Genomic DNA, 23,273 nt, shown 5'->3' with positions numbered 1-23,273 from the left:
GAGTGCTTTTTAAGCTGTTTGACTTCCTCAAAGGCTGATGGGCTGTTAGTATGATTGATGGTCTAATGGCACCGTTTAACAAATATTTAGTTTCCCCCACAGGGCATTCTCGTCCCCAGAGGCCACGCTCCTTTTGGTCAGCGCCAAGAATCGAAGCCTCTGAGGAAGTCCAATTTTCTGAGCGTGCGCAGAGTAATCGTTTTGTATTCTCAGCTAATCAGATTTGTCAGATTTGTTGTACTTGACTCTGAGCATGTGCAGAGTGATGGGAGTCCACAAGTGGTATAAGGCATCTCGACCCGAAGGTTCTGATTGGAGCGGTATATGCTGCTGTTGTGTTAAGGTGATTCCTTAGTATTCCATTGCGCATCCCTACTGCGCACGATTTTCAAGTTGTTAGCACGTGCACATGAGCGCATGCACATACAAAACATAAGAGATTTCCCTCAAACTAAGCTCGATAGCGAAATGAATGCTCCTTTTCTCTTAAACGAACAGGGTGACCCCCACTTTTTATTTCATAATAATTATGAAATAAAAAGTGGGTGTCACTGTGTTCGTTTAAGAGAAAACGAGCATTCATTTCGCTATCGAGCTTGTTCTCATTGTAATTATTACAATGAGAACAATATCCTTAATAACTGAGAAAAAAATTACCAGATCAAATCAAATAAATACTAGAGGGAGACATAACAGGCCCCACAGCACATCTCCAAATTATGTTTCCTTTAAAGGATAAAAAAATGTAGGGTATTTGGAGACTTTTTTTCTGGGACGTAGATGAATAAACAATCAAAGAAAGTCAAACTCTGTGATAACATGTTGCATTGAAAAATATGCGAACTTATTTGTTGCACACGGAGATAACCAAAAGTCACCTAAATAACCCTATTTGTCAGCATTGTGGCGTGAAAACAAGCACGGTGACCCCCTCTTTTTACTAAGTTTTTAATATCTCCTTGTCCTGTAACAACAGCATACCAAGTTTCATCGGAAATCTATGGCGGGTTCTTTTACTAGGGAATCACCTTAAGGAGGATGTTGTTGTGTGCATTCAAAGTTCTAACAGTTTCCACATTTCTATCTTTCTCTTGAAGGAGAGTGTCCAAAGAAAGATGGATGTAAGAACTGTACACTTTCAAAGCATTGTCAGCATACTTTTACCCAAGCACTATTTTGACACCAGGACAATCCTGTGAATCTCATTTTAACATTCAGCAGTGAGCTGATCACAAAAGTGTGCACTATGAGGCTACGTGGTCAGTTTGCTGAGAGTTGGTAGCAAGAAATAAACAACAATTCCGCTGCTTTTTACAAATGAAGAGTCCATTGCCATGACCAAGTGACGTGTCAAGGATACAAGAATCCCTAAAAACTGGTACCAAAGTATGCAAATTACATAAATTACTGCCCCTGCACCCCCCTTCTAAACACAACTATATAACAGAATGCAAGCCAGTCATGTGATGTAATTCTGAACTTTTATTAATGGTCCTTCTGTTGCAATTTACATGGAGCTCATTTTGGCCTTCTCCTGCAGCCTTCTGTCTCGCTCCTCAGCAATAGTAAGCCTGACACCCTTACCCTTGGGAAGGGACACATGTGACTTGTTCGTCTTGCCAATGATGAAAATGTTGCTGATTCTTGTGGCAAATTGATGGCCTGTGTTGTCCTTCACATGAACAATGTCAAATGAACCTAAACATGAGCATATATAGTTAGAATTTTCAACAACACAATATCACTGTTTGAGAAATGGTCCCCTCATTAAAACTCTTCTTTCAGATTTTATGATCAGACAGGCAGGAACTGATCCTAAAAATCCCTTTGAGAGAAGGCTGCCCCTCACATGAACTCTTTCTGACCAAGAAAAGTCCACCAATGCAATTTTAAGTCAAACTGACCACAGTATTCAAAATAGAGTGAGAATACCTTACATACAAACACACCAGTTTTCATTCTTCGTTATAAATTTGCTTAACAGTCAACTGGATGAAACAGTAACTGTTTTGGGTTTATGAAAGTTAGCCTGTAGTGGTATGTTAAGCAGAACACTACAGCTGTTTGATATCTATAACCTGTTGAGAGGGACAGCACTGCTGCGACCTACCTGCATGTCTCTCACGATGGGTAACAATTCCAACACGACCCATGTTGCGGCCACCAACAACCATAGCAAGATTTCCTGTGTCAAACTTGATGAAATCAATGATCTTGCCAGTCTTGATCTCCAACACCACAGTGTCATGGACAGCAATGAGTGGGTCAGGATAGCGGATGGTACGACCATCATGAGTAACAAGGTAAGGGATACCCTTAGCACCAGTGGCTACACGTCGCACTTGACCAAGCTTGTACTACAAAATGGAAATAGTTAATAAGAAACATATTAGTAGAGTTACCCATTGCCCTCAAGAACAGTACAGGTGTGTACAAGGATGCAAAGAAACATGGTATAAAGGCAATAGAGTTGAAGACCACTAATTCGAACTACATTACTTTGAATTCAAAACTATTTCAAACATCTGCTATTTCATTTCCCCTGAGAGTTCATTGTAGCGGGATTCAACTGTACTGTGTATGCCACACATTCAGCGAAAATAACTTTACAAGATCAAAATAGCAAAATGATTACAGTCAAATATTACTGGTACAAAGCTTTTCACACACAGCAAGTAAGGAGAAACAATTATTCCAATTGTACAATGGTTGTTATTGCAGTGGAATCTGTGGTGAAATATTCTTTTACTGCAAAAGGGATAAACCCAAGGTGAAACGGTGAACGTAAAGCAGAATAATTGCCCCCTTCACCTTGTTTGTATCTTGAACTGCTGATAAATGTAACAACAGCTACTCAGTATTTTGACTTTTTCTACAACTTGACAGACTTTCAAAGCAGAAAAAGGGTTGCAAAACTGGGATACAAATTTTCTATGGTTAGTTTGGTTACAGCTTCACTTGTAACTTACTTTGGCTTCTTCACCAGTGATGCGGTGTACGGTGAAGCGGCCTTTCACATCGTATAGAAGACGGAAGTTCTCGCCAGTCTTTTCAATGGAGACGACATCTAGGACAAACAAAACAATGTAAGACATATTTTTAGATTTTGTAAAATGTTTCTAAAATGATGTGCAGCAATGAAGAAAATATTATTCCCTTTCAAGTTTGGTTTGGGATAAATTTATCAATGTCAATACACTCAGATTTAATTTATAAATTGACCTTTCAACATGCCTAGTTGGAAATAGATTTGTCAGTGAATGAGGTATTGCTACTTCCCCTGCAGATTCCTTTCTATGAGGTTTCCCTAATAGATTGAGGTCCCTATGAGGGAGGCCCAAATACACAACACAAGCATCCCGGCCAGGGCTCAAGCCTGTGCTGCAAGCCTGGGCCACTTGATCAGGGGGCCTGTCACACTAACAATTAGGCCACTGCACCTTGACTTCACACAGATTCATACAGTGTGCGAATGATTGCTACTGGCATTTAAAAATTGTGATCGAGTAGTAACCAATTAACCATGCTACACAGATCTCTGTAATTCCACATTTCACTGGCTTGAATCTCAGACTTTTCTTTTGAGGGGATAGCAGGGGTTTCATTAAGGTATTGAGCAGAGGGGCAACTGGTTTTCACAGGCGGGGAAAACCATTTGAACTGAGCTTCTTTATAAGAAAACCCTTCCCTTAAGATGACCAGACAGACCAGGCAGGTAAAATCATCTTCACAGCCGGTCAATTTGCCGGGTGCCCAGCCCTTAATGAAACCCCCAGGATAGAAATGGTTGTGTTATAAGAGTAATCTTCTAAGGATTGAAAGTACAAACAAATCCCTTACCCATGAAACCAGCAGGGTACGTAACATCAGTCCTGACTTTTCCATCAACCTTAATCAACCTCTGCTTAAGAATCTTTTTCACCTCATCATAAGTCAGGGCATACTTGAGGCGATTCCTGAGGAAAACAATCAATGGCAAACACTCGCGCAATTTATGGGGACCAGCAGATGGACGTGGTGCCTGGAAAGAAAAGTATTTTACATTTGTTGGATTTCAAATGAAGCTACTATCAGTTTAATCTTTTATGCTAAGATTATCAAATTTAAAACTAATCTCCAAATTTTATTTCCTAACATGTTCAAAACAACACCAATATGAAAGGCCTAAAATGTAGCTTCCTTAATGCAGTCATGTTGGGGTTTGATCTGCTGACTTTGAAAGAATGACCTTCTACATTTGACAAACAGTTCCACAAGAAAGTGTTGCTTTAGAATGCTAAGATTGTTACAACAATGGCTTTTATCAATATATTTAAGTTACAAACACAGTTCAATTTTCTAAACAGTATGCATGAAAGCACGGCTCAGTAAATTTTTTATGGCAATTTCCTCGTGTGTTATCCATGGACTTGAATCAAGACGACCTTGTAAGGCCATACTTGTAAGCAGAAGCTGGCCGTTTCACTTCAATGATTATCAGATTAAATTTTAGTTTTCAATACTGAGATATACAAAATGCCAACAGTTCCTTCAGCGAGATGTCGATTTAGGCGAGCAGAAGTATACAGCTAATATTCACGTTTTTCAAGCTCAATCTTTTATCATGATTTTCAATTTTAACTTGCAAACCACAACTTCAATTCAGACTTGCAGATACATATGCAACCTGTTAGATTTGAATACTTAGATCTCTCATTTAAATCTAGATTAACCCAAATACCAGATCACTGTTCAAAAGGTTTCGCATAAACTCCATCTACACATAAACGTATTTTAGCAGGCGTACTTACAAAATTACCAGACAACTTATCAAGCATCCAATGATGCGGTGCATTTAAGCGCTTTAAATGCTTCTTCGGACCACGAGCCTAAAAATAACACAACAGTGCAACAGTTTAAAGATCACTACTCCCATCGGTTTAGTTTTATTCAACGAAAAACAGCGTGATTGTCACAGATGAGTTGGATACAAGATTCGACTTCGGATTTGCGATACTAACCATGATGGCGATGAGAAGGAAAGAGATCGCTTCCCGTGTATCCTTGCGAGTTGAATCATCCAACGCTACATTGTGGTCAGCGGTAAAAGTAAGTTGGCAGCTTTCGCGGCTTTCTTGACACGAAAACATAGAGGGAAAGTTCATGTGAGCGCTTATTATATTGAATTTGGGGTCAAGATCTCCTTGCTAGAGCCCTGGCCGGAGTCATTATGTGCTTTGATGTGGGCAAGGAACATACACTGTACTCTCACATGTACGGCAGGTAATCAATTGATGATTTATGACATCAAGGAGTAATCGATGCGAAATCTTGAATAATAATCAGCTGATTTTTCTGTCTGCCATTGATTAAAAAAAAAGCTGATGATCAATGAATTGGTTTTTGGTTAATGAATAATCGATGACTAATTGAAAGCAAAAATTAATGATGTGGCCCTGTGATTACTTATCTATCATTGATAACTTGTTGATGTCAATCGTCATTCATTAATGGTAAGCTTATTGATTTCTAATTGATTACTTGCTGGTTACTCATTAATTACTTAATCTATGACACTACTTAACTACCACTATTCTCGTGCATAAATTCTTGCCCTATACTTGAATTCTGGAAGGGTTATGACAAAATTATGGGCCGCTTCCAAATTAAAAACAAAAGTAATGAATTAATTTTCATATCAGGTAAGAGACTTGTTTACATATTAAGAACAAGGAGATATAAAAACTGTTGAATGAGTCATTGGTTTATTGATGATCAATTAACAATTAGGCTAACTGACTACCTATTGATTACTTGCTACTTGTTATAACCTTCTTACTATGGATATGGGAGTCACAAAACCTGACCAAAGACTTAAGACCGAAGACCTAAGACTCCTCTTAATTTTTGTACTCTGGGCGTAAAACGATGTAAACCGTTGAATTATTGGGTACATGACATTTTAATGCCATGTAAAGGTTTCCTTGTGTAGGGACTAAAGGTTGTTTGATGTTGCTTTGTTACACATCATGCCACCACGTGACATGGAACTTTCATGCTAACATGACTTCTTAATAAATTTCTTGAAATTCTACTAGGTGGTGAAATAACAAAATAATGACATAACAGCACTCTACAGAGATAAACCCTAAACTATTTATTTCAGTAAAAACATTCAAATCCCTGGTTGCAACCACCTCTCCTAAGTGACCACCTCTCCTCAGCGATCGTTTTTTTTTTCCAAAGTACCAAAAGTTTCCCAGTCACAGCATTATATTTGGAACCTCTTGTAAGGCAACCACCTCTCACAAGCTTCCACCTCCACTTTTAGAGCTAAAAGTTGGAAATTTTCTTTTGTTTTTAACCTCCCGTGAGTGACCACATTCATTCTGTTTATTTGCCTTTCTACTTAATATACAGTATTTATAAATGTTTTATTGTGAGGCGAGGTGACCTCTAGAAACCATCAGGCTTTTAGTTGAGGCCACCTCAATTCAGAGCAATTTCTTAGCAAAGATGCTTTGCCGAATGTTAGAGTCAAGCATTATTTATAACAGCTGTAAAGCATTAGTTCAAGATTTGCAAAGATACCCTTAGCATCCTGTTCTGTCACACAACTGTCCTTTTCTGTCCCTACGCAAGCAAACCTTTACACAGCGTTAAAATGTGATGTAACCCATAATTTGATGGTTTACATTGGTTTATGTTGGGGTCTTAGTTTCTCTAGTGCAAACACTAAGATGGGGTCCTAGGTCTTAGTTTTCTTAGGCTTCCTCATGTTATATGCAGTTGTAGTAGCCTGAAATGCAGGCGTATTTTGGCGAGCGAGCGCATTTTGACCAAGCAAGCGCCATCTTGGATTCAAACTCGGAAGAGGCTTGGGGAGAGATGAAAAGGCATCCTAGGGAGTGGGGGTGAGGCTGAAAGAGGAGTAATGGGGGAGCCCTCTAAACCAACATGGCGGCGAATCTACTTGATCGCGAGCTAATACCGCTAATTTGTGAACACATAGAAAATGCCTGCACTGCAGGCTACAGTTACAGCATAGTTAACTACAATGTGTTATAAGCAATAATCTTTCCAATTCATTTCCAGTGCATTGATTCATGGTCATAGTGTATTCTTTGCCCTCCGTAGGTTTGAAAATGTCATGATATTGGGAGCGCCTGCAAGCGTTCAGTTCACTCCCAGTTTCCTGAGGTGTATGATACAGGCTGCACAAGGTTGTTTCATAGCAGGCAACATTGTGGTGGCGGCTAAGGCCAGCAATCTGTTCATTCATTGCATGGCCATCTGTGACATGGTGCCTTCGATCAACCAAGCGTCTCCATTGCAGGTTCTGGCCTTATTGTCGGCCGTCTTGTCAGCCCCAGGTGATTTAACATTTAGTTATAGCGGCCAATCAGAATCACTTGTCCTGATCACTGACAAAGTCAAATTATTTTCTGGTTTCAAACTCTGGCTGCCATTGTCATCAGTGACTGACAGTTGTTTCATCTGATTCTTTTACCCAGGTATGTGGCCACCCAATATCACAAATCTGATAGCTACCTGTCAGATTGTTTGATGAAAGGCATGCTGGAATTTAGATTGAATTTTCTGACTTTCTAGGCAGTGGAGTCTTACATGCTGGAGACATTCAGTGCAATGGTCAAATGCAGCTGGGCCTGTGTTGACCAACCTATGGTTAGTAGGTTATTTAAATTGATAGCGAAGTTAGTTAGTCCACCCCTCTTTCCTTCTGTCCATCTTGTCCATCCATCTGTTCGTCCGTCCATCTGTCCATCCGTTCATCCATCCGTCCATCTGTCCTTCCATCTGTCAGTTAGTTAGTTTGTGACTTGATAACAAGCTTTATTATTTGACTGAGAAAATTACTGCATTTTGATCTGCTAAGAGCCATCAAATTTATCGTTAAATTTAATACTTAATTTGCACCACAGTATAAACTAATACAGGTGAAATCATAATTTTCTCAGTCATGTGATAAATTAGTCATCATATGAAAACGCGAGCAATTAAGGATTTATGCTGCTCGTGAAACGTGAAAATTCTTTCAAATCACTCTCCCCTAAAGGCTCAATGCACGTTTGAGGGAAGTTTTAAATATCATCAGCAGCATAAATTTTTATAAATTTGCACTCAGATTCATACAATTACTTAATTTTAATTATGTGGATTTGCAGTATTTCTTGCTGTTTCTTTTTTTTTTTTTTTACCTAAATCTCCAATGCCATTCTAACCAATGAGAAGCCCTTGTGGATAGTGAGCATCCTTATATGAACCAACACATAATACTTGCAACATGTTGAACATTTTATCTTCCATGGAAAATAATTTGTCCATAAGCTGTTGGAAGTTCCAACTCTTTTATTTCTTATTACACTAACTCATCCAAAGGTAAAAACTTCATTAAAAATTGCTCCAAACCCTAAAAATATGACAGACAGCAAAAAGGTGATATTAAGCAAAGAGTGAGACTAATTGTCTCAGTTGTTTCTTTTAGCAATACTATAAGCTTGGGTGTCGTCCAGAATTCGTAGTTGAATTATTAACAAAATGCACTCTGTTGCTTGTATCTCATTTTTTCGCAATTTGCAAATTAAGCAAGCATCTTTTTTTCAGCATGAATTGAATTCGACATAATGACGGCAAGCGATAGTTATCTTTAGAGTTAATTCCCTGCTTAGGAATTCTAATTAAAGCTGTTAAAGTACGTCTTAAGTTTTGCGCTGAGGCTGAATGCTGATAAAGTTTTGCATGATTTTTAAGTTAAACCTGAAATGCCTGTTTTTAAGTTGACCCTCATTTTGTCAGTTTTTTTTTTAACACAAGCTGAAGATCTATCGAGGTAAATTGCTCCTAAAAGCTTTTAAATTGTACATGTATGTAGGTATGTTCACGAATGTTTGTGTTACTGTGAGGTGATGGTGTTAGTTTGGATGTGAACAAATGTTGATCATTTTGTTCATATTGCACATGTATTTTTTTTTAACAATTCAATTCTTGCTCAAATTTCAGGCATTTTAGTTCGCTCAGATACGTATGTCGTCACGGTTACGTTTTTGGCCTTTCTCAGCCTTGATGTGCAGCGTTCTTAAAAGATTCTTTTAGCCAAAAAAAAAAGTTGTAGTTGTCTGAAGATTTTTGTCCATAAAGTTTTTTTTTTTTAAAAAATGTGGTGAGCAAAGCGTGAGATTTTTAATGTTTGTGAGTTTTCCGTGGTAAAAACAGATCTTAATCCTTTGTTTTGTACTGTTCCATGAAGAACGCGCGCTCATTGTGTGGCCAAAAACCGCAGGAGTCAGGTTGCGGAAGGCAGAAGGTGTTAATATTCCCGGCCAAGCCTGTTTCTTTGCGTTAAATAGGTTGTTTGCTTTTCTTTTGTTGAGGGATTTACTTTCTTTCCGTCGGTCGCAAAATCACATATGGCAAAGTAGTTTTAGACGAAAAACATTTACCCTGAGACAACAATCTCGGGTGGCAATGTACATTTAAAATCATATTTGCTTGTGCGGACCGGAAGATAATGGCTTTGTTGGAATTCTCAGTTTGCTCAGGAAAAATGACGCGCGTGTTGTTTTAACAACTCCCTTTCACGCGTCGACTCGATATTTTAATTGAAAGTGCTCCAATCTGTCTCCACGTGGCTCGATTAATTAGTTGCGGGTGCGTACACAGCTGGTAAAATTATTCAATTAACCCGAGCAACGTTTTGAAGGTAAAGTAAACATTCCAAGGTATCAACAAGGAAACAGAGGAGCGTGCGGTGATAAAATCATTCTCCAACCTTTCATCGCTTGACTGAACGCTTATACCAGGCGGTCCGAATCTGTCAACGCGCCCATTGATGTCGATTAAGGTACTAATTGGCGCTAAATTGCCGCAATATAGGCGCGAGATTGAAAATGCACGAAGAGATTTCCTTTTGTTTTGTTTGACGTGTTGAATCCGGCGCTGAGTTTCAAGGTGACGGAAATCTAATCCCTGACTGAGGGAGCGTACTGTTACATTCCTAAATTCTAGCTAACCTACAAAGCAGTTTTATAAATGCATTTACAAACACGCACTTGAACCGGACGTGGACCGAAATAGAGTAATTGTTTTCTTAACACTGAATTCCATGCCTTCTTAGCTAGGGCGCTCTTCTCCTAGCGAAATTTTTGACTGCAGTGGATAGACCTTTGGAAATATCGCCTCAAACTGCTGTGCATTGTTAAAGAATGTTGCTCCCAAAAACTGAAGTAATTGGTCTTTCAAAATGAAATGGGCCAACGTCAGACTGAGACCGCGAAGATCAGTGTCAAATATTTTACTTCATAGTATAAGATTTAAAGACGAAATTGAGCTGTCGTTTGTGCTATAAGGTAAAAAGATGTGTCTAGATTGTGTAGCAAGGAATTTTGAGCGAAACGAAGCCAAGTTTCGTTATATCGTTAGGTATCGTTTCAGAGCACATGCTATGGGTACAATCTTCAGATAAGAATCTAGATCATGAAAGCCTGTTGCGGCTACAGTGTTTTCCACTTGTTGACATGAAGAGTGCCCAGATATTATCTGGGATTAATCCAGATCATAGACATCAGTCAGAAATCTTGGCGCTACGGAGAACTGTGAAGATTCCGAATTGAATACCAAAGGGTATTCTTATTTTTATTAATATTTTTAACTTCTTTGTCACACGCCGCTGTTTGAACAATAAGAAGAGGATAGTCCCACCGACGATGACCTCAAAAACCCAAATCCTACACACTTTTACCATGCTTGTGAGAAACGCCTCGGTCTCGTGTTACTCGAGCTTCGCGCTTGCAACACACGTTTTGCCGCGCGGGAATACCGCAAAGCCACGTGCCCCGCAGGGTAAATCCACAATAACAGAACATTGTCGCTGGTCAAAAATCATTCCACAAGTATTACAAGTGGGCTGTTGTTATTTCTGCTAAGGGAAATAGTAACGGGTTTTTGTTAATAATCTGCAGCGTTCTTCTTAATCTGCCGTGTTTGTTCCGTCGTTGTCCACCTTGTATTTTGTTAAATGGCGCTGCTGAATTTTTCTCGACGACAATTGAGAAAAAAAGTTCCTGCATGAAATTCAGTTCAGTGTTTCGTGTATTTGTGTTTTCCGATTCAATACATACATCTGGTATACTGAATTTTTATCTTAACCAAAGCAAGTGAGAGAGAAATCTTAGATAGAAACAATTGATTAGAATTGTCTTGCGTTTTATACTTCAGTTATTCATGTCAACCGTGTAGGCATGCAATTTTTCAGACTTCTCTTTTTCTATCATATCTGATCATCGGCCAATCGGCTCTTTTACTTTTCTCAGTCGAGTTTTGATTGATAGCCGTAGTGAACCGCTAATTGAGGATCACCCTGGAGTTATTTTGCACGGAAGTAGTTCTGTCATTACAGCTGTATACTGTTGCATTTATCTGTAGTAAATCAATTTAGTTCATTAACATTCTGGGCTTATTTCAGCTGTAGCTCGTTGATATCTAGACAGCCAGCTCAGACATGTTCTCGATCAAAAGAAAAACCAACGCAAGCTGAAATAAAATTATTTTACTTTGAACTTATTGTTAACCAAATGAGACTGACTGATGACGGATCGCATTCCATAAAATGTGCAGTTGTGATTTGATTCTTGCGTGTAAAGTGATGAATTCCGCTTTGTAAGGGAGCGACGTGATACGCAACGTTTACAATGTAAAATTATGCCAAATGTAATAGTGGATAGAATTGCCTGATTGAATAATGTCAGTAATAGTCAGTGATTGCGTTATATTTATGAGAAAATAAAGTTAAAACGAGCAGAGTTTTCAAGTGAAATATCAGAAGTTGGCGGATATCTAGTTGGTGAACTTCAGATCAGCAAACTACAACGGAAACGGCAGGGAAGTTTACCTAAATGTTTTTTTTTTAAATGAACAGTGTAGTGCCTCGGTGCATGAGTTATTTCTTAGCCGTCGTCAGCAATTAAAATGGAACATGGAATAGATATATTCGCGTGATTTTTATAAGGAACATCTACCATATTCCTCTCCGAAATGAATACTGTCTTTAGCTATTCAAGTAGAGGATAGTCCTGACACTGATAGACATATTACATGGATCGAGATAGCCACTGTATAAATTCTCTTTCACTTTTATCGACAGCAGTTTTATCAGCACTGGAACTATATTTGGTTTAGGTGTGCCTCGTGCATGTTTGTCTTGCGTAGTTCTTGAGTTGTGTTTCCTGTCCTATTTTGGAACTGTGGATGTCATTTAGCTTATGTGGACTCTGATATTTTTTGGATCCTCTCTTGTGCTGTTAGTGGATTCGAAAACAAGGGTATGGCTGTAAAAAGGAGAAATGAAGTGATTTTTCTTTCAGTTCTGTTCAGCAAAGGTGTACGGCAGTCACGACAGCACAACAAGTGACTACTAGAAAATAGGCGTGACTAGAGTAGCCTCGCTGGGCTCGTCACGCAATCTAGTTTCTTTTCCACGTGAGTGTATAAAGCAGTCTTTACTCTAAGCAGGCACAGAACTATCGGTCCATTTCAAAATGTTATCCTTTGCACTCAGTCTTCATTTTTATCACTTCTTTGGTGTTTTTTACTAAAGAAAATCATTTCCTTATTTAGAAATGAAAGGCTCTATTCCAAGTGTTTTCCCTTTTTGCAGCTCGAAGAAGGTGATTTTGTAGTTCTTTTCAGTGGACTTCGTGCATTTGTACGGTGATAGTGCGTGAATTTGAAAGCAGTGCTTTCATGAGTTGCTGTTTGTTGTGCTGTACAAGCTAGGTCTGATTAAGAGTCCGTGGATGAAACCCTAGAGAAACTAAGGAACCCTAGTGTGTGACCATTCAAATAAAAGCTATTTAGGGACCGTTCATTTTTTATGAGGGATGGGGGGCTGGTGGGATTTGGGAAGCACCATTTAAAAATCGCACGACCCCCCCTCAGCTTACCAATTTTTTCATATGGCCCCCCCTTATAGCGGTAATTTTTTGGGATGACCCCCCCCCCAAAAAAAAAAAATTGAACAAACAATATTTAGATTTCAACTTTTTTAATATTTCTCTATTATCCCCCTACTTCACGTTATTGTGCTCACTATGAAGACAAAATTAGAATCCCTATACTACAGAGAGCTGTTGTTTAAAAAACAAATCAAAAGAAAGAGAAGTCAATTTCGGATCTCCTAGTTATGGCTCACCCTGAGCGTGTGGCATTTGGCCTCTCATTGGCATCTTTCTCATCTGAATTGATGAGTTGTTGAGTCTTCTCCCCGAGAGTCAATGGCATCACTGTCATACTCATCATTGTCACTTCCATCCATTTCATTGCTGTCAGCACTTGCCCTGTTGTCATTTTGTGTCAATGTCCTGGCATTTCTCAGTGTTGGTTGGCCAGCTCTGATAAGACTCTTCTGCTGCAAGCATGAATGTCTTACAATTGCCTTTACTTTCTCACTCTTGCTGCGTTTTAAATGCTGCTTCAGCCCCTGGTGGTTCAAGTATTTGTTTAGTTCTGGAACACGGAGCTTTTTAAGCTTGGTTAGATCTTCGCACAACTCAGTCCAAGGATAATCCTCATGTGATTTATATTTTGCGTCCCTACTTAACTTTGCCTTTTCTCCTGCTCTCTTTTTCCTTTTTAATTCCAGCACTTCAAGATGCTGAAGATAATCCACCACAAACTTTGATTTGACAATAAACTTATCTGCAAACAGAGCAACGCTCTCTGGGTCAGATAAAACCAGCCTGCCACTTCCATGCTCTTTCTTCGCTTGGACCCTTAGCTGCCAGTCATCTGGATCACGCCCTTCTTTTGGGGTCTTCTGGTAGGAGAGGTAGTGGTATTCCGGTAGGCAGGAATGGTCAGGAACTGGTTTAGGGTATCTTTCTATGGGTGGTCCAGTCCATTCACAACAAAGAGAACAAATTTCTCCTTCCTTTTCCTGACAGGACAACTTTAGAAACTCCCTGTAGTTCTCCCCCTCCTCATAGTGCTCATTCATAAACTTCTCAATCTTACGGAAGTAACAGTGGCCTGGAACAGAGTCTTTCCTTGCTCCTGCATTGTGATACTGAACCAAGTACAAAGTGTTATGAGAAAACTGGAAATCTGTTGATGCGTTGTGTGAAACACATTGTTACATTTAATTTACAGATGTCTTTATTTGGAAGGTTTTCCCCTCTACTCTAGTGACAGGCATGTTTAAATGTTGCCCTGTGCAGGTGGAACAAAAAGCTATGAGTGTTCTCAAATCTTGCAAATAGTGGATTACTTTTTATAAAGTTTAGCATACTTGTTATGGTTTAAATTTATCTATGGTTTAAAATTTCTTAATTTTCAATGTCTCAAGTTCATTGTCATAATTCAGAACAAAGAGAAATGAGAATCCAATTGGTTTGAAAATTTTAGCCAAAACTAAATTTAAACCATAACATACCCATGAAGGGCTTTTCCAATCGGGAAAAGAGTGCATTACTACATGAGCATCATGAAAGAGGCTCATTCCAAAATGCGCAATAATGGCGAAAGCAACGAGTCGTTTAAGAAAAGGTTTACAGCTGAACGATCCAGGCAGTTTGACATCTTACAAGCAAAAGAAGCAATCTTTCTAAGTGCGGATGGCTGTTCAGAAAGGGCGAGTGAGTTTTCCATGCCAGGGTACCAGTTGAAGCCCAGTGATGGACGAAAACTGAACTTCTCCATCAAAGAGCACAGAGCAATGGTGGAAAAGTTGAATGTCATATTGAAAGATGTAAAGGAACACGTTTCCACACTCTTTCAGTCCAATTGGCTTGCTTTGAAGCAGGGCGAAGAATTTGCCCACAGTTTTAATGTAAAACAGATCAAATGTATAGAAGCTAAGTTGATGAAGGTCACGCAGGACATGGAAGCACTAGAAAATAAGAAGAGCAATTATAACAGCATATTCAAGGGCATACTCAAACAACACATCAACAAAAGGAGAAGGAAAAAAGAAAACCACAGAAAGTCAAATGAAAGAAAGAAGAAGCGGACTGAAAACAACGTCCAACGAGTTTATGGAATCTGTGTTGGAAACCTGCTAGGAAATGATTTTCCAAAATGCCTTGTGTACCCTCCTAGAACGGCCGTCCCGGAAGAGTGTATTAAAGTTGTGGATGTTGCCACGTCGTTATTTAGAAGAGATGGACCATACATCGCACAGCTCTTGGAAGGGAATTATTTCACCAATGCTGCAAGAAGCAGAATCACCACAAACCTTGAGCAGGAAGTCAGAGATTATGTTTACACCTTCATGTACCCTGAAGAGTACACTCTGACGGAAAGCATTGCTGCTTCTTGCAGCATTGGTGAAAGAGACTCCCATAGCAGCACAAGCGGCAACGAAGAACTCGACGACAGCGAAGATGAAGATGAGTGCCAGTGAAAGTTGCATTCGAAAATAAGTGTTAAATACTTCTTTTCAGTAGCTACAAATGCTTTTTGTCGCCAAACGTTTTTTTAAAGCAGAAGGAGAGTTTGTAATAAATTTGTATCCTGCCTTCTATGTTTATTCTATAGCAATTTTTTTGATATTCAAACATTATGCCATTTTAAAGTTTTACTAAAATATTTCACATGACCCCCCCTTTTTCCCTAATTTTTTTGGGATGGCCCCCCCTCGAAAGCCATTTTTTTTCGCATGCCCCCCCCCCCAAATCCCACCAGCCCCCCCTACCTTATAAAAAATGAACGGTCCCTTAGCAGTACTTTCATGTGGTACTGTTTATTGTGCAGTACAAAGTGATTTTTACTTTTAAGTCTGTGTATAAAACCCTAGTGTGTGACCATTCAAATGAAAGCTACTGAGCAGGGCTTTCATGTGGTACTGTTTATCATGCTGTACAAGGTGATTTTTACTTTTAAGTTTGTGGATGAAACCCCATTTAAATGAAAGCTACTGAGCAGTACTTTCATGTGGTACTGTTTATTATGCTGTACAAGGTGGATTTAAATTTAAAGTTTGTGGATAAAACCCTAGTGAGAGACCATTCAAATGAAAGCTACTGAGCAGGGCTTTCATGTGGTACTGTTTATCATGCTGTACAAGGTGATTTTTCCTTTTAAGTTTGTGGATGAAACCCCATTTAAATGAAAGCTACTGAGCAGTACATTCATGTGGTACTGTTTATTATGCTGTACAAGGTGGATCTAAATAAAAGTCTGTATTTGAAACCCTAGTGAGTGATCATTCAAAAGGAAGATGTTCAGCAGTATTTTCATGTGGTAGTGTTACGCCAGCTGTACAAGGTGGTTGTGGATTTAGTCTTTGGATGAAAATTAAACCCCTGATATTGACAAATTATCCAAACGAAAGCTGTAAAGACCTGTAGGGTTAAGTTACAAGCCAGAACTTAGAGTATTAATACTGAGAGAGAATGGAGAATAACTTTCGTGTATAGAACGTGCAGTCATATATACCGTATGCTATAATTAAGTCTTTTTTTTTGCTCGAACATGCTGCAATATTGTACCATAAGTGGTTTAGTTTGTTTAATTAAAGACGGCTAAACTACACTAAGATAAGAGTGACGCCTTTTCCAAATTAGTCGGTTCCGAAAGTATTTCTTATTAATTGCCAAGTGAATCAGTCCGCAGTTTCAGCAATGAACCCTATCGTAATTTTAGTATTAAATTTCGCTTAAGATAGGCTCTGCTTGCATAGAATTCTACACAGTAAAAGGTTCTTTATTTGTATAGGATCATTTTAACGCATTTCGGTGCTCAAACATTAATTTTTCTTTGGGGCTTTTGTTTACTGAAGCAAGCAAGCAAAGCCAACTTGGAACACTGACAAAGTGTTTAAATATTTTTTCCCTGATATGACTGCACGAAAATATCACCAGGGTTATATTTCGAAATAAAAGTACATTATGTTAATCAAACCGGCGCGCAGCCAGCCATTGAATTAACTTTGCCTGCCCCTAAACAGTTTAATGCTTGCATTAGTGAAATGAAATATGCTTTTTAAGTGGATCTCACGGACGCGAAACACTACACTTCCAGTTCTATCAAACACGTATTAGGGGTCTTTAGCGAAAGCCTGCTAATTAAACACGCATTTTTTTCTGTGAGCGATGTTTGCTGTCGTATTTAGTTCCTGTGTTCGCGTTGTCATTCAATTTCGTTTTGTTTGTCAAGCAACCGAGCACCCGTGACCACCTGTGAAGCAAATGACAAGTTGTGTTTAAAAGTTCTCACTTTCTGGCCTCGGCTTGACAAATCAATGGATACCGCTCTCTAAAAGCGCTGAAATCAATACTGACCTTTCCTTCGCGGACACTGATTGTTTCCCGAGTTGAACAGGCTTTTAACTTTGCGAATCGAAACTTTAAGCCAACCCACGTGTTTTTGACATTTTGACACGACTGGGCTATCAGAAATTGAGATTTAAATGTCGATTTTACGAGTTTTTTAAGCGCGCGAATATGAAACGAAAAGAGCGCAAACGGTAGAACATCGACACGTGCCATCAAGAAAGGTCTTTAATTCATGGTGTTAAATATCTCTCTTTTTTCTCTCCTATCATCGTTAAGTCAAGCAAATTACTTTACCGTTTGAATTAACAGACGGTGTTTTCCCACTGCCTGTCGTTCTTCGCAAAAGAAAAGAAACGACGTTGTTTTGTGAATGCGCTCTTGCTGGGCACGAGAGCTTGCAATCTTAGAACTGACGTCGAATTGTCTAGAACTTGGCGGCCTGTTTCGGGAGATTTGCGGCCATCTCCGGAGACGAAAGTTAGGAAATTCATTAAATCAGAAATGACTTTTCCTCTTTTTTATGTTTACCGATTCACTGTGGTTGGAGCCCGGTGAATCTTTGAGTTGTGCAACCTGCGCGGCGGGGAATTTTTATTTGGCGGCTCCTTGTTTAAAATGGTCGTTTGCTTGATAAATTAAAGATACACCCACTCCTATTTTTTTACTTTCTAATTTAACGTCCGTCCTTTTTTGTGCACAGTTAATTTGTCCATAGTTTTTTTTTTCTTATCTTAAAATGCACAATACGTTTTTAGGATGATGCCAAAATGAAAGCCATTAACATAACTAAGTGATACAGCATCAAACGTATAGTATTTATCAGTTTTACACTTCCATTGAACAAGAATTTTCACAAATTGTGTGTGAAACTTAACCGTCTCTAAGGAACGACTTACATCTCTAATCCGCAAACTGAAAAACTGAAAAAAACCTGCAAAGATCACAGAGATCATAGGCTCAAAAATATTGATCTTATCGTTAATTCGAACCTTCCCAACTTTTCTCCTTAAATTCATGCACTAAAGCTATTCTAAACGATCTCACTTTCAGTAATTGTAATATTTATCATGACTGAAGCCAAAGATACAAGTAATTTTAATTATTTTCCCTGTTATTATTGTTTTCTTTCAGCAAACTGTTAAACACAATGGCGGATAGGTCCACACTAGTTCACCGATGAAAGAAATTCAGTCGAGAACCGTTTGTTCTGCCACAACACCACAATTCTTTTGAAAGCTTCTATCGTGCGCGTATAACCGACAAAACAGACTAAGTTCAAATGACGCAAGTGTAATAACAAAGAATTCAAGTTTAATAAGGAAACTTCTGCTTCAGACTGCTGAAATGTCATTCTTAAACTTGAGCATGTCACCGTCTTTCAGTTTTCTTGAGTTCAACAACTGCAACGGAACCAAAGTGTTCCAACGGACTGCTACGACCGCCTATAAAAAGTCTGAAGTCATAAACTCGCTTTTTAACCTAAAACAATGGAGAATCATGGTAATATTGGGTTTTGTTCGGAAACTCTTGTTCGCTTCAGTACTTCAACTTAACGCAACATGTCGTGAACTGAGCTTGCCTTCGTTCCGCATTTTTTTTATAAACCCTTTTCTTCTACAAAATCCCGACCGCTCTAAAGTCGGATTCAGCGATCTACTGATCGGCCGTTCAAATATAAACTTAAACACTCCTCAAGTATTTACGTACAACCATGTATATGTATAGATGCTAATTTCTTTGCGAATGTGAATTGCAAAACATTTCGCTTCCTTCTTGTTATGTATGACTGTGAAACCCGCTTGGTCCACTATTGTTTGTGGTGCGGCGAAGTCGTGCGGGAAAGTTTGTCGACCAGGGCAAAAGTTGCTTGGGATTAAGCTTTTGGATTGTGGTGTTGACGGTTGAACTCAATCAACGAAGGGCAGACGATAAAAGCGAGATTGCTCGTCTTCGTAAGTACACGCATTTCATATCAATTTTGCTAGTTGAAATTTTAATGGCCTTCGATGTGGTACTGTTCGTGAAAGCGGGCGAATTTACTTGTTCGAGGTAAACAAGATGTCTTAGCTAGGCTCTCTTCGGTGGTTTCGCTTACATGTTGCAGCTTCTGTCGGTTTCTTGGGTTTTTAAGCTGCGAAATCATGCGATTCTTTGTGAGGTTCAGTGCTTAGTTTATTCACTTGCTTTGTTTTCACAAGGGCGTTGTGCTAGTTAACTCTTAAATAGTAGGAAAAGATTCGTAACAGTAGCGTTTTCATTCCAAAGTAACCATGGCGGACAAACGTATTGTTTTTCCCAGCCTATCCATCGAAAGTGCAACGGAAAAACGTCGTTTTTGGCAAGATAATTTGAACTTTGTATTGCGTCGAGGCCTCAAGGCAGCGAACAACAGAATTCATTTATAGGTTTCGTATCGTTGGCATTGTAAAAGGCTTAAACGAACTTCCTTTGTCCTCCAGGTCTCTTTTATGGCTTCATACAGATTTTTCTTTCATGACGGTAAACACTTTAATTGAAATTATGAATCTTTCTTTTCGTCGGAGTAAACAAACCTCCGCGAGTCAGGAAAAATTTCTTGCGAAGGAGCAGTTCGCGCGCGAGGGGAATTCGTCACGTGCGAAAGCAACCAAACATCATTACGCAGTTGCGCTGTTGTGGACAATTTAATTACAGGTGGTCTTAGAAATATTTCCGATTCTTAGGTCGCCAAGGCTTTTCTTGTCGCCCGTAAGTGGCCTCAACTCGATTTTCGGTTTTTACGAGATAATTGTGTTTTCCCCGAGCCTAATTCGCAATTTTTTGTTCACGAGGTTGCGGTGCTGAGCCGTTTCAGTCCGTGCTCAAAAAGCTTTAGTTTTGTGCCATGCATCGTGAGGTTCGCCGAGTGTTGTGACGTCAGGATTCACTTAAAATCTCTTGCGCTATTTTGGCATTCATCAGGAATATCTGAGCAAACTATTGGCTGGAACGTAGCGCTGGTCTCTTAAAAAAGAACCGCCGGTAAAATATATAAACATACAGGAAAGAGTCGATCGGGCAAACATCGGTGCATGCGGTGATGGCTATCATACAGGAAATCTTAAAGCCCATCCGCACTGCACAGCGTTGTCTGAATAGCGTTTCACAAAGGGAGTTTTCCCATTCTCAAGAGGGCGAGATGAAGAGCGCGATAGGGCCGAATCGATCGTGCGCGCACAGCCCACAAGATCCATTCCAATCCCACGCTCGCTAATGTTTGTTTTAGCAATACTTCTCGCGCGCGAAAAAACTTAAATTTTTCATGAGCTGGTTGAACAAGGGGCCATCTTTTTGTGGCGCGCAGAAAAGGAAAAGGCTCTCACTATCAAGATTTTGGGTTAGCTATTTTGATCAGTGCCCTGCCTTCCAGAACAGCTGGTGGTTATATTAGCTTTCTAGCCGCGCACTCGCTAAACGGCTCTTGTCTCGATCGAAGCGAAAAAGCATTTACGGTTAATAAATAAAACTAACCGCAAAGTGAGGCGCTGACAGCGCGGCCACGTTACGGAAGTGTTAAAATTTTAAGCTGCGTGTTTCACATATGGCTAAACATCTTCTTCACCTTTCCGAAGTCGACCTGATTGTTAAACCTCTCGAAATTAAGCTGTCAACAGCGGAATAAAAAACAAAGGCTGAAAGATCTTTGGCACTTTGGATATCAATCTGTCGACGAATTGATGACACCCCTCAGGCTCTCCCGCCCTCCACAGTTCCAGTGGAACAAAAGGCTCTAATATTAGAACACACGCAGGCATATTTCATTGTCCCAGCGTGATTATATTTTGTAAACGCTTTCAGCTCATTTGCAATTGTGGTAATGAGGTTTCGAGGCGAACAAAAGAGCGGATTGAGGAGCGATCCAATGAAAAACAACGTCTTGATAACAATTAGCATATTCTTCACGCCGAATTGTAGCTATTGACGACCGTTTCGCTCGTGCTCACTGAGCCAATGGCAAAGCGCGCGGTTATGAATCATGATTAATTAAGTAATAATAGAATGTCACTCACCACAGAGCTGTCCAATGGGCTCCCAGGAAATCAACAGATCTTTGGACACGTTCATGAGGCTGGCGGCAAAAAAGCCGAGTTTAGCTGAACGCAAGTTAAACCAAGCTCGTTACAATGGAAGCGCAAACGAACCCATACACAAATCAGGTCGGGTCGGCCTCCACGCAGAGTGAAACTCGAGTCATTCAAAATCACCCGACCACCATGGCTTACGTGCGAGAAAATGAACACACTGTTGTAAAGTACGAGAATCTTACTCCAGCCAGCGTAGCTTCGCTGAACGACCAACGAGTAGGAAATAATCACCTTGCTACTCACCAGTGGGTAGTGCAAGACCATACAGGAGCTGTTGGTTGGCCAGCGAACACTGTGAGTTTACAAGAAGTTAAACCAATCTTAAGAGAGGATACCTCGCCGGTAATAACAACGATTGCCGGTGCAACACTCGTCCATCATCGACCTGGCGGTCACACAGTTATGCCTTTAGACCAAGCACGTTGGCCCAGCGCTGCGTCGCATGGGGCTCACTCGCCCGATCACACTCGCATCCACATCAGCGGCGCGATGCAAGCGGTGTCTGCGACTCATCCATCGTACGCCTCGATAAACGGAGCTGTTCAGCTACAAGGAGCATTCCCGCAGGCGCCGCAAACGATTCGAGAAAATCCGAACGGCCAAGACGCGACGCATGTAGCTCACCCAGAGTTAGAAACACAAGACGACACTCCTACCTCAGACGACTTGGAACAGTTTGCCAAAGAGTTCAAACAGCGTAGAATCAAGCTCGGCTTTACGCAAGCGGACGTAGGCCTTGCGCTGGGGACACTGTACGGGAACGTGTTTAGCCAAACCACCATTTGCCGTTTCGAGGCTCTGCAACTGAGTTTTAAGAATATGTGTAAGCTCAAGCCCCTACTCGCCAAGTGGCTCGAGGAGGCTGATAACAACAACGGTGCAGCGAGCGGCATCGACAAGTTGGCGACTCAGGGACGGAAGCGTAAGAAGAGAACGTCGATCGAGGTGGCTGTCAAGGGTGCATTGGAGAACCACTTCTGTAAAAATCCCAAACCGTCTGCGCAAGAAATCGGCACGCTCGCAGAAAACCTAGGGCTCGATAAAGAGGTCGTTCGAGTGTGGTTCTGTAACAGAAGGCAGAAAGAAAAGCGAATGACTGCTTCAGTTACTGGAGGAGCCGACGACCAACATGTTGGATCGCCTCATGTTTCATCTCCTCACGTATCGTCTCCACACGTCTCTTCTCCGCACATTGTTGGCGGTCACATCACAGGCCCGCAATAAAACTTTGTATGTATTCTACAGTACTCCGATGAATAGTGGCCAATGTATTTTTCTATCACGCGAATGAACAAGGAACTAAACGTACGGACAGGCGTGTAAACTCGATTTACTCTTATGTCATTTTCGTGCGCCTTCTCGGAACAGAAGCTGAATGTGAAATAGTCTAATTTCAGCTCGCGTAAGCGCTCTAAAGATTTCGATTTTCAAGTCGACCGCCTCTCGTAGGATATGCAAAAAGGTATTCTAATGGTATGGGCATGATTGTATGTAAATACTTACTTTGAAAGCTAGAATATTTTGCATTAAGTTCAGAGGAATTCCAGGGAAAAAGTAACCAGGACTTGTAGTTTCTTTTACCACGAATGTTTCTGCTGTGTTTGACATTGCTTTAGGGCCCAAGTTTTTGGGTTTTCTCCGAAAGATCGTATGTAAATATTAGAAGGACGCTCGTAAATTGTCGACCCATCAACAGGCTTATATGCTCGTATTCTGGGCTGCGAAATCATTATTTAGAGTTGTTTTCTTGCAATGTGAATCATATATTTATCATACTTTTCTATGTTAACCATGCATGCTTTCAAGCTATCATACTGTACCCTCAGATAAGTTATTAAAACGTTTTCAGTTTACATCATCGTCTGCTGCTTTGCTTTCGGCTCTACTCTCGACGCTTTTGCGC

At 40.1% G+C, this 23,273-nt stretch overlaps 2 protein-coding genes across 3 annotated transcripts; one reads left to right on the top strand and one right to left on the bottom strand.

The window, feature by feature from the left end:
* Positions 1 to 1,464: 1,464 nt before the first annotated feature.
* Positions 1,465 to 5,159, bottom strand: LOC110057896 (small ribosomal subunit protein eS4-like). Its single transcript, XM_020764509.2, has 6 exons — positions 5,001 to 5,159; positions 4,791 to 4,868; positions 3,841 to 4,021; positions 2,970 to 3,067; positions 2,111 to 2,357; positions 1,465 to 1,698 (listed from the first exon to the last, which is right to left on the bottom strand). The coding sequence occupies exons 1-6, from the start codon at positions 5,142 to 5,144 to the stop codon at positions 1,508 to 1,510; spliced, it is 939 nt and encodes a 312-aa protein (XP_020620168.1). The 5' UTR covers positions 5,145 to 5,159; the 3' UTR covers positions 1,465 to 1,507.
* Positions 5,150 to 23,223, top strand: LOC110057895 (POU domain, class 3, transcription factor 4-like). Of its 2 annotated transcripts, none has more exons than XM_089283393.1 (5): positions 5,150 to 5,262; positions 7,117 to 7,352; positions 7,591 to 7,665; positions 18,399 to 19,219; positions 21,301 to 23,223. In XM_089283393.1, exon 5 carries the CDS (start codon positions 21,410 to 21,412, stop codon positions 22,592 to 22,594), a length of 1,185 nt encoding a protein of 394 aa, XP_089139519.1. In that variant the 5' UTR covers positions 5,150 to 5,262; positions 7,117 to 7,352; positions 7,591 to 7,665; positions 18,399 to 19,219; positions 21,301 to 21,409; the 3' UTR covers positions 22,595 to 23,223. The 2 variants fall into 2 exon arrangements, with proteins under 2 accessions (XP_089139519.1, XP_089139518.1); XM_089283392.1 differs by having other exon boundaries at positions 7,494 to 7,665.
* Positions 23,224 to 23,273: the final 50 nt, after the last annotated feature.

This window comes from Orbicella faveolata, unplaced genomic scaffold (assembly GCF_042242905.1).
Source record: "Orbicella faveolata isolate gen_17 unplaced genomic scaffold, um_ofav_v1 contig_12, whole genome shotgun sequence".
Classification (NCBI taxonomy): domain Eukaryota; kingdom Metazoa; phylum Cnidaria; class Anthozoa; order Scleractinia; family Merulinidae; genus Orbicella; species Orbicella faveolata.
Note: the sequence above shows the minus strand (reverse complement) of the source record. Positions and strands in the feature narration are given on the sequence as shown.

Bases quoted from the DNA above. Each gene is read 5' to 3' on its own strand.
- LOC110057896 (XM_020764509.2), bottom strand. From the start codon at position 5,144: ATGAACTTTCCCTCTATGTTTTCGTGTCAAGAAAGCCGCGAAAGCTGC. The intron at 3,068-3,840 runs GTAAGGGATTTG...TGTTTGTCCTAG, and splicing joins GTACCCTGCTGGTTTCATGG to ATGTCGTCTCCATTGAAAAG. The intron at 1,699-2,110 runs GTAGGTCGCAGC...GCTCATGTTTAG, and splicing joins CCATCGTGAGAGACATGCAG to GTTCATTTGACATTGTTCAT.
- LOC110057895 (XM_089283393.1), top strand. From the start codon at position 21,410: ATGGAAGCGCAAACGAACCCATACACAAATCAGGTCGGGTCGGCCTCC.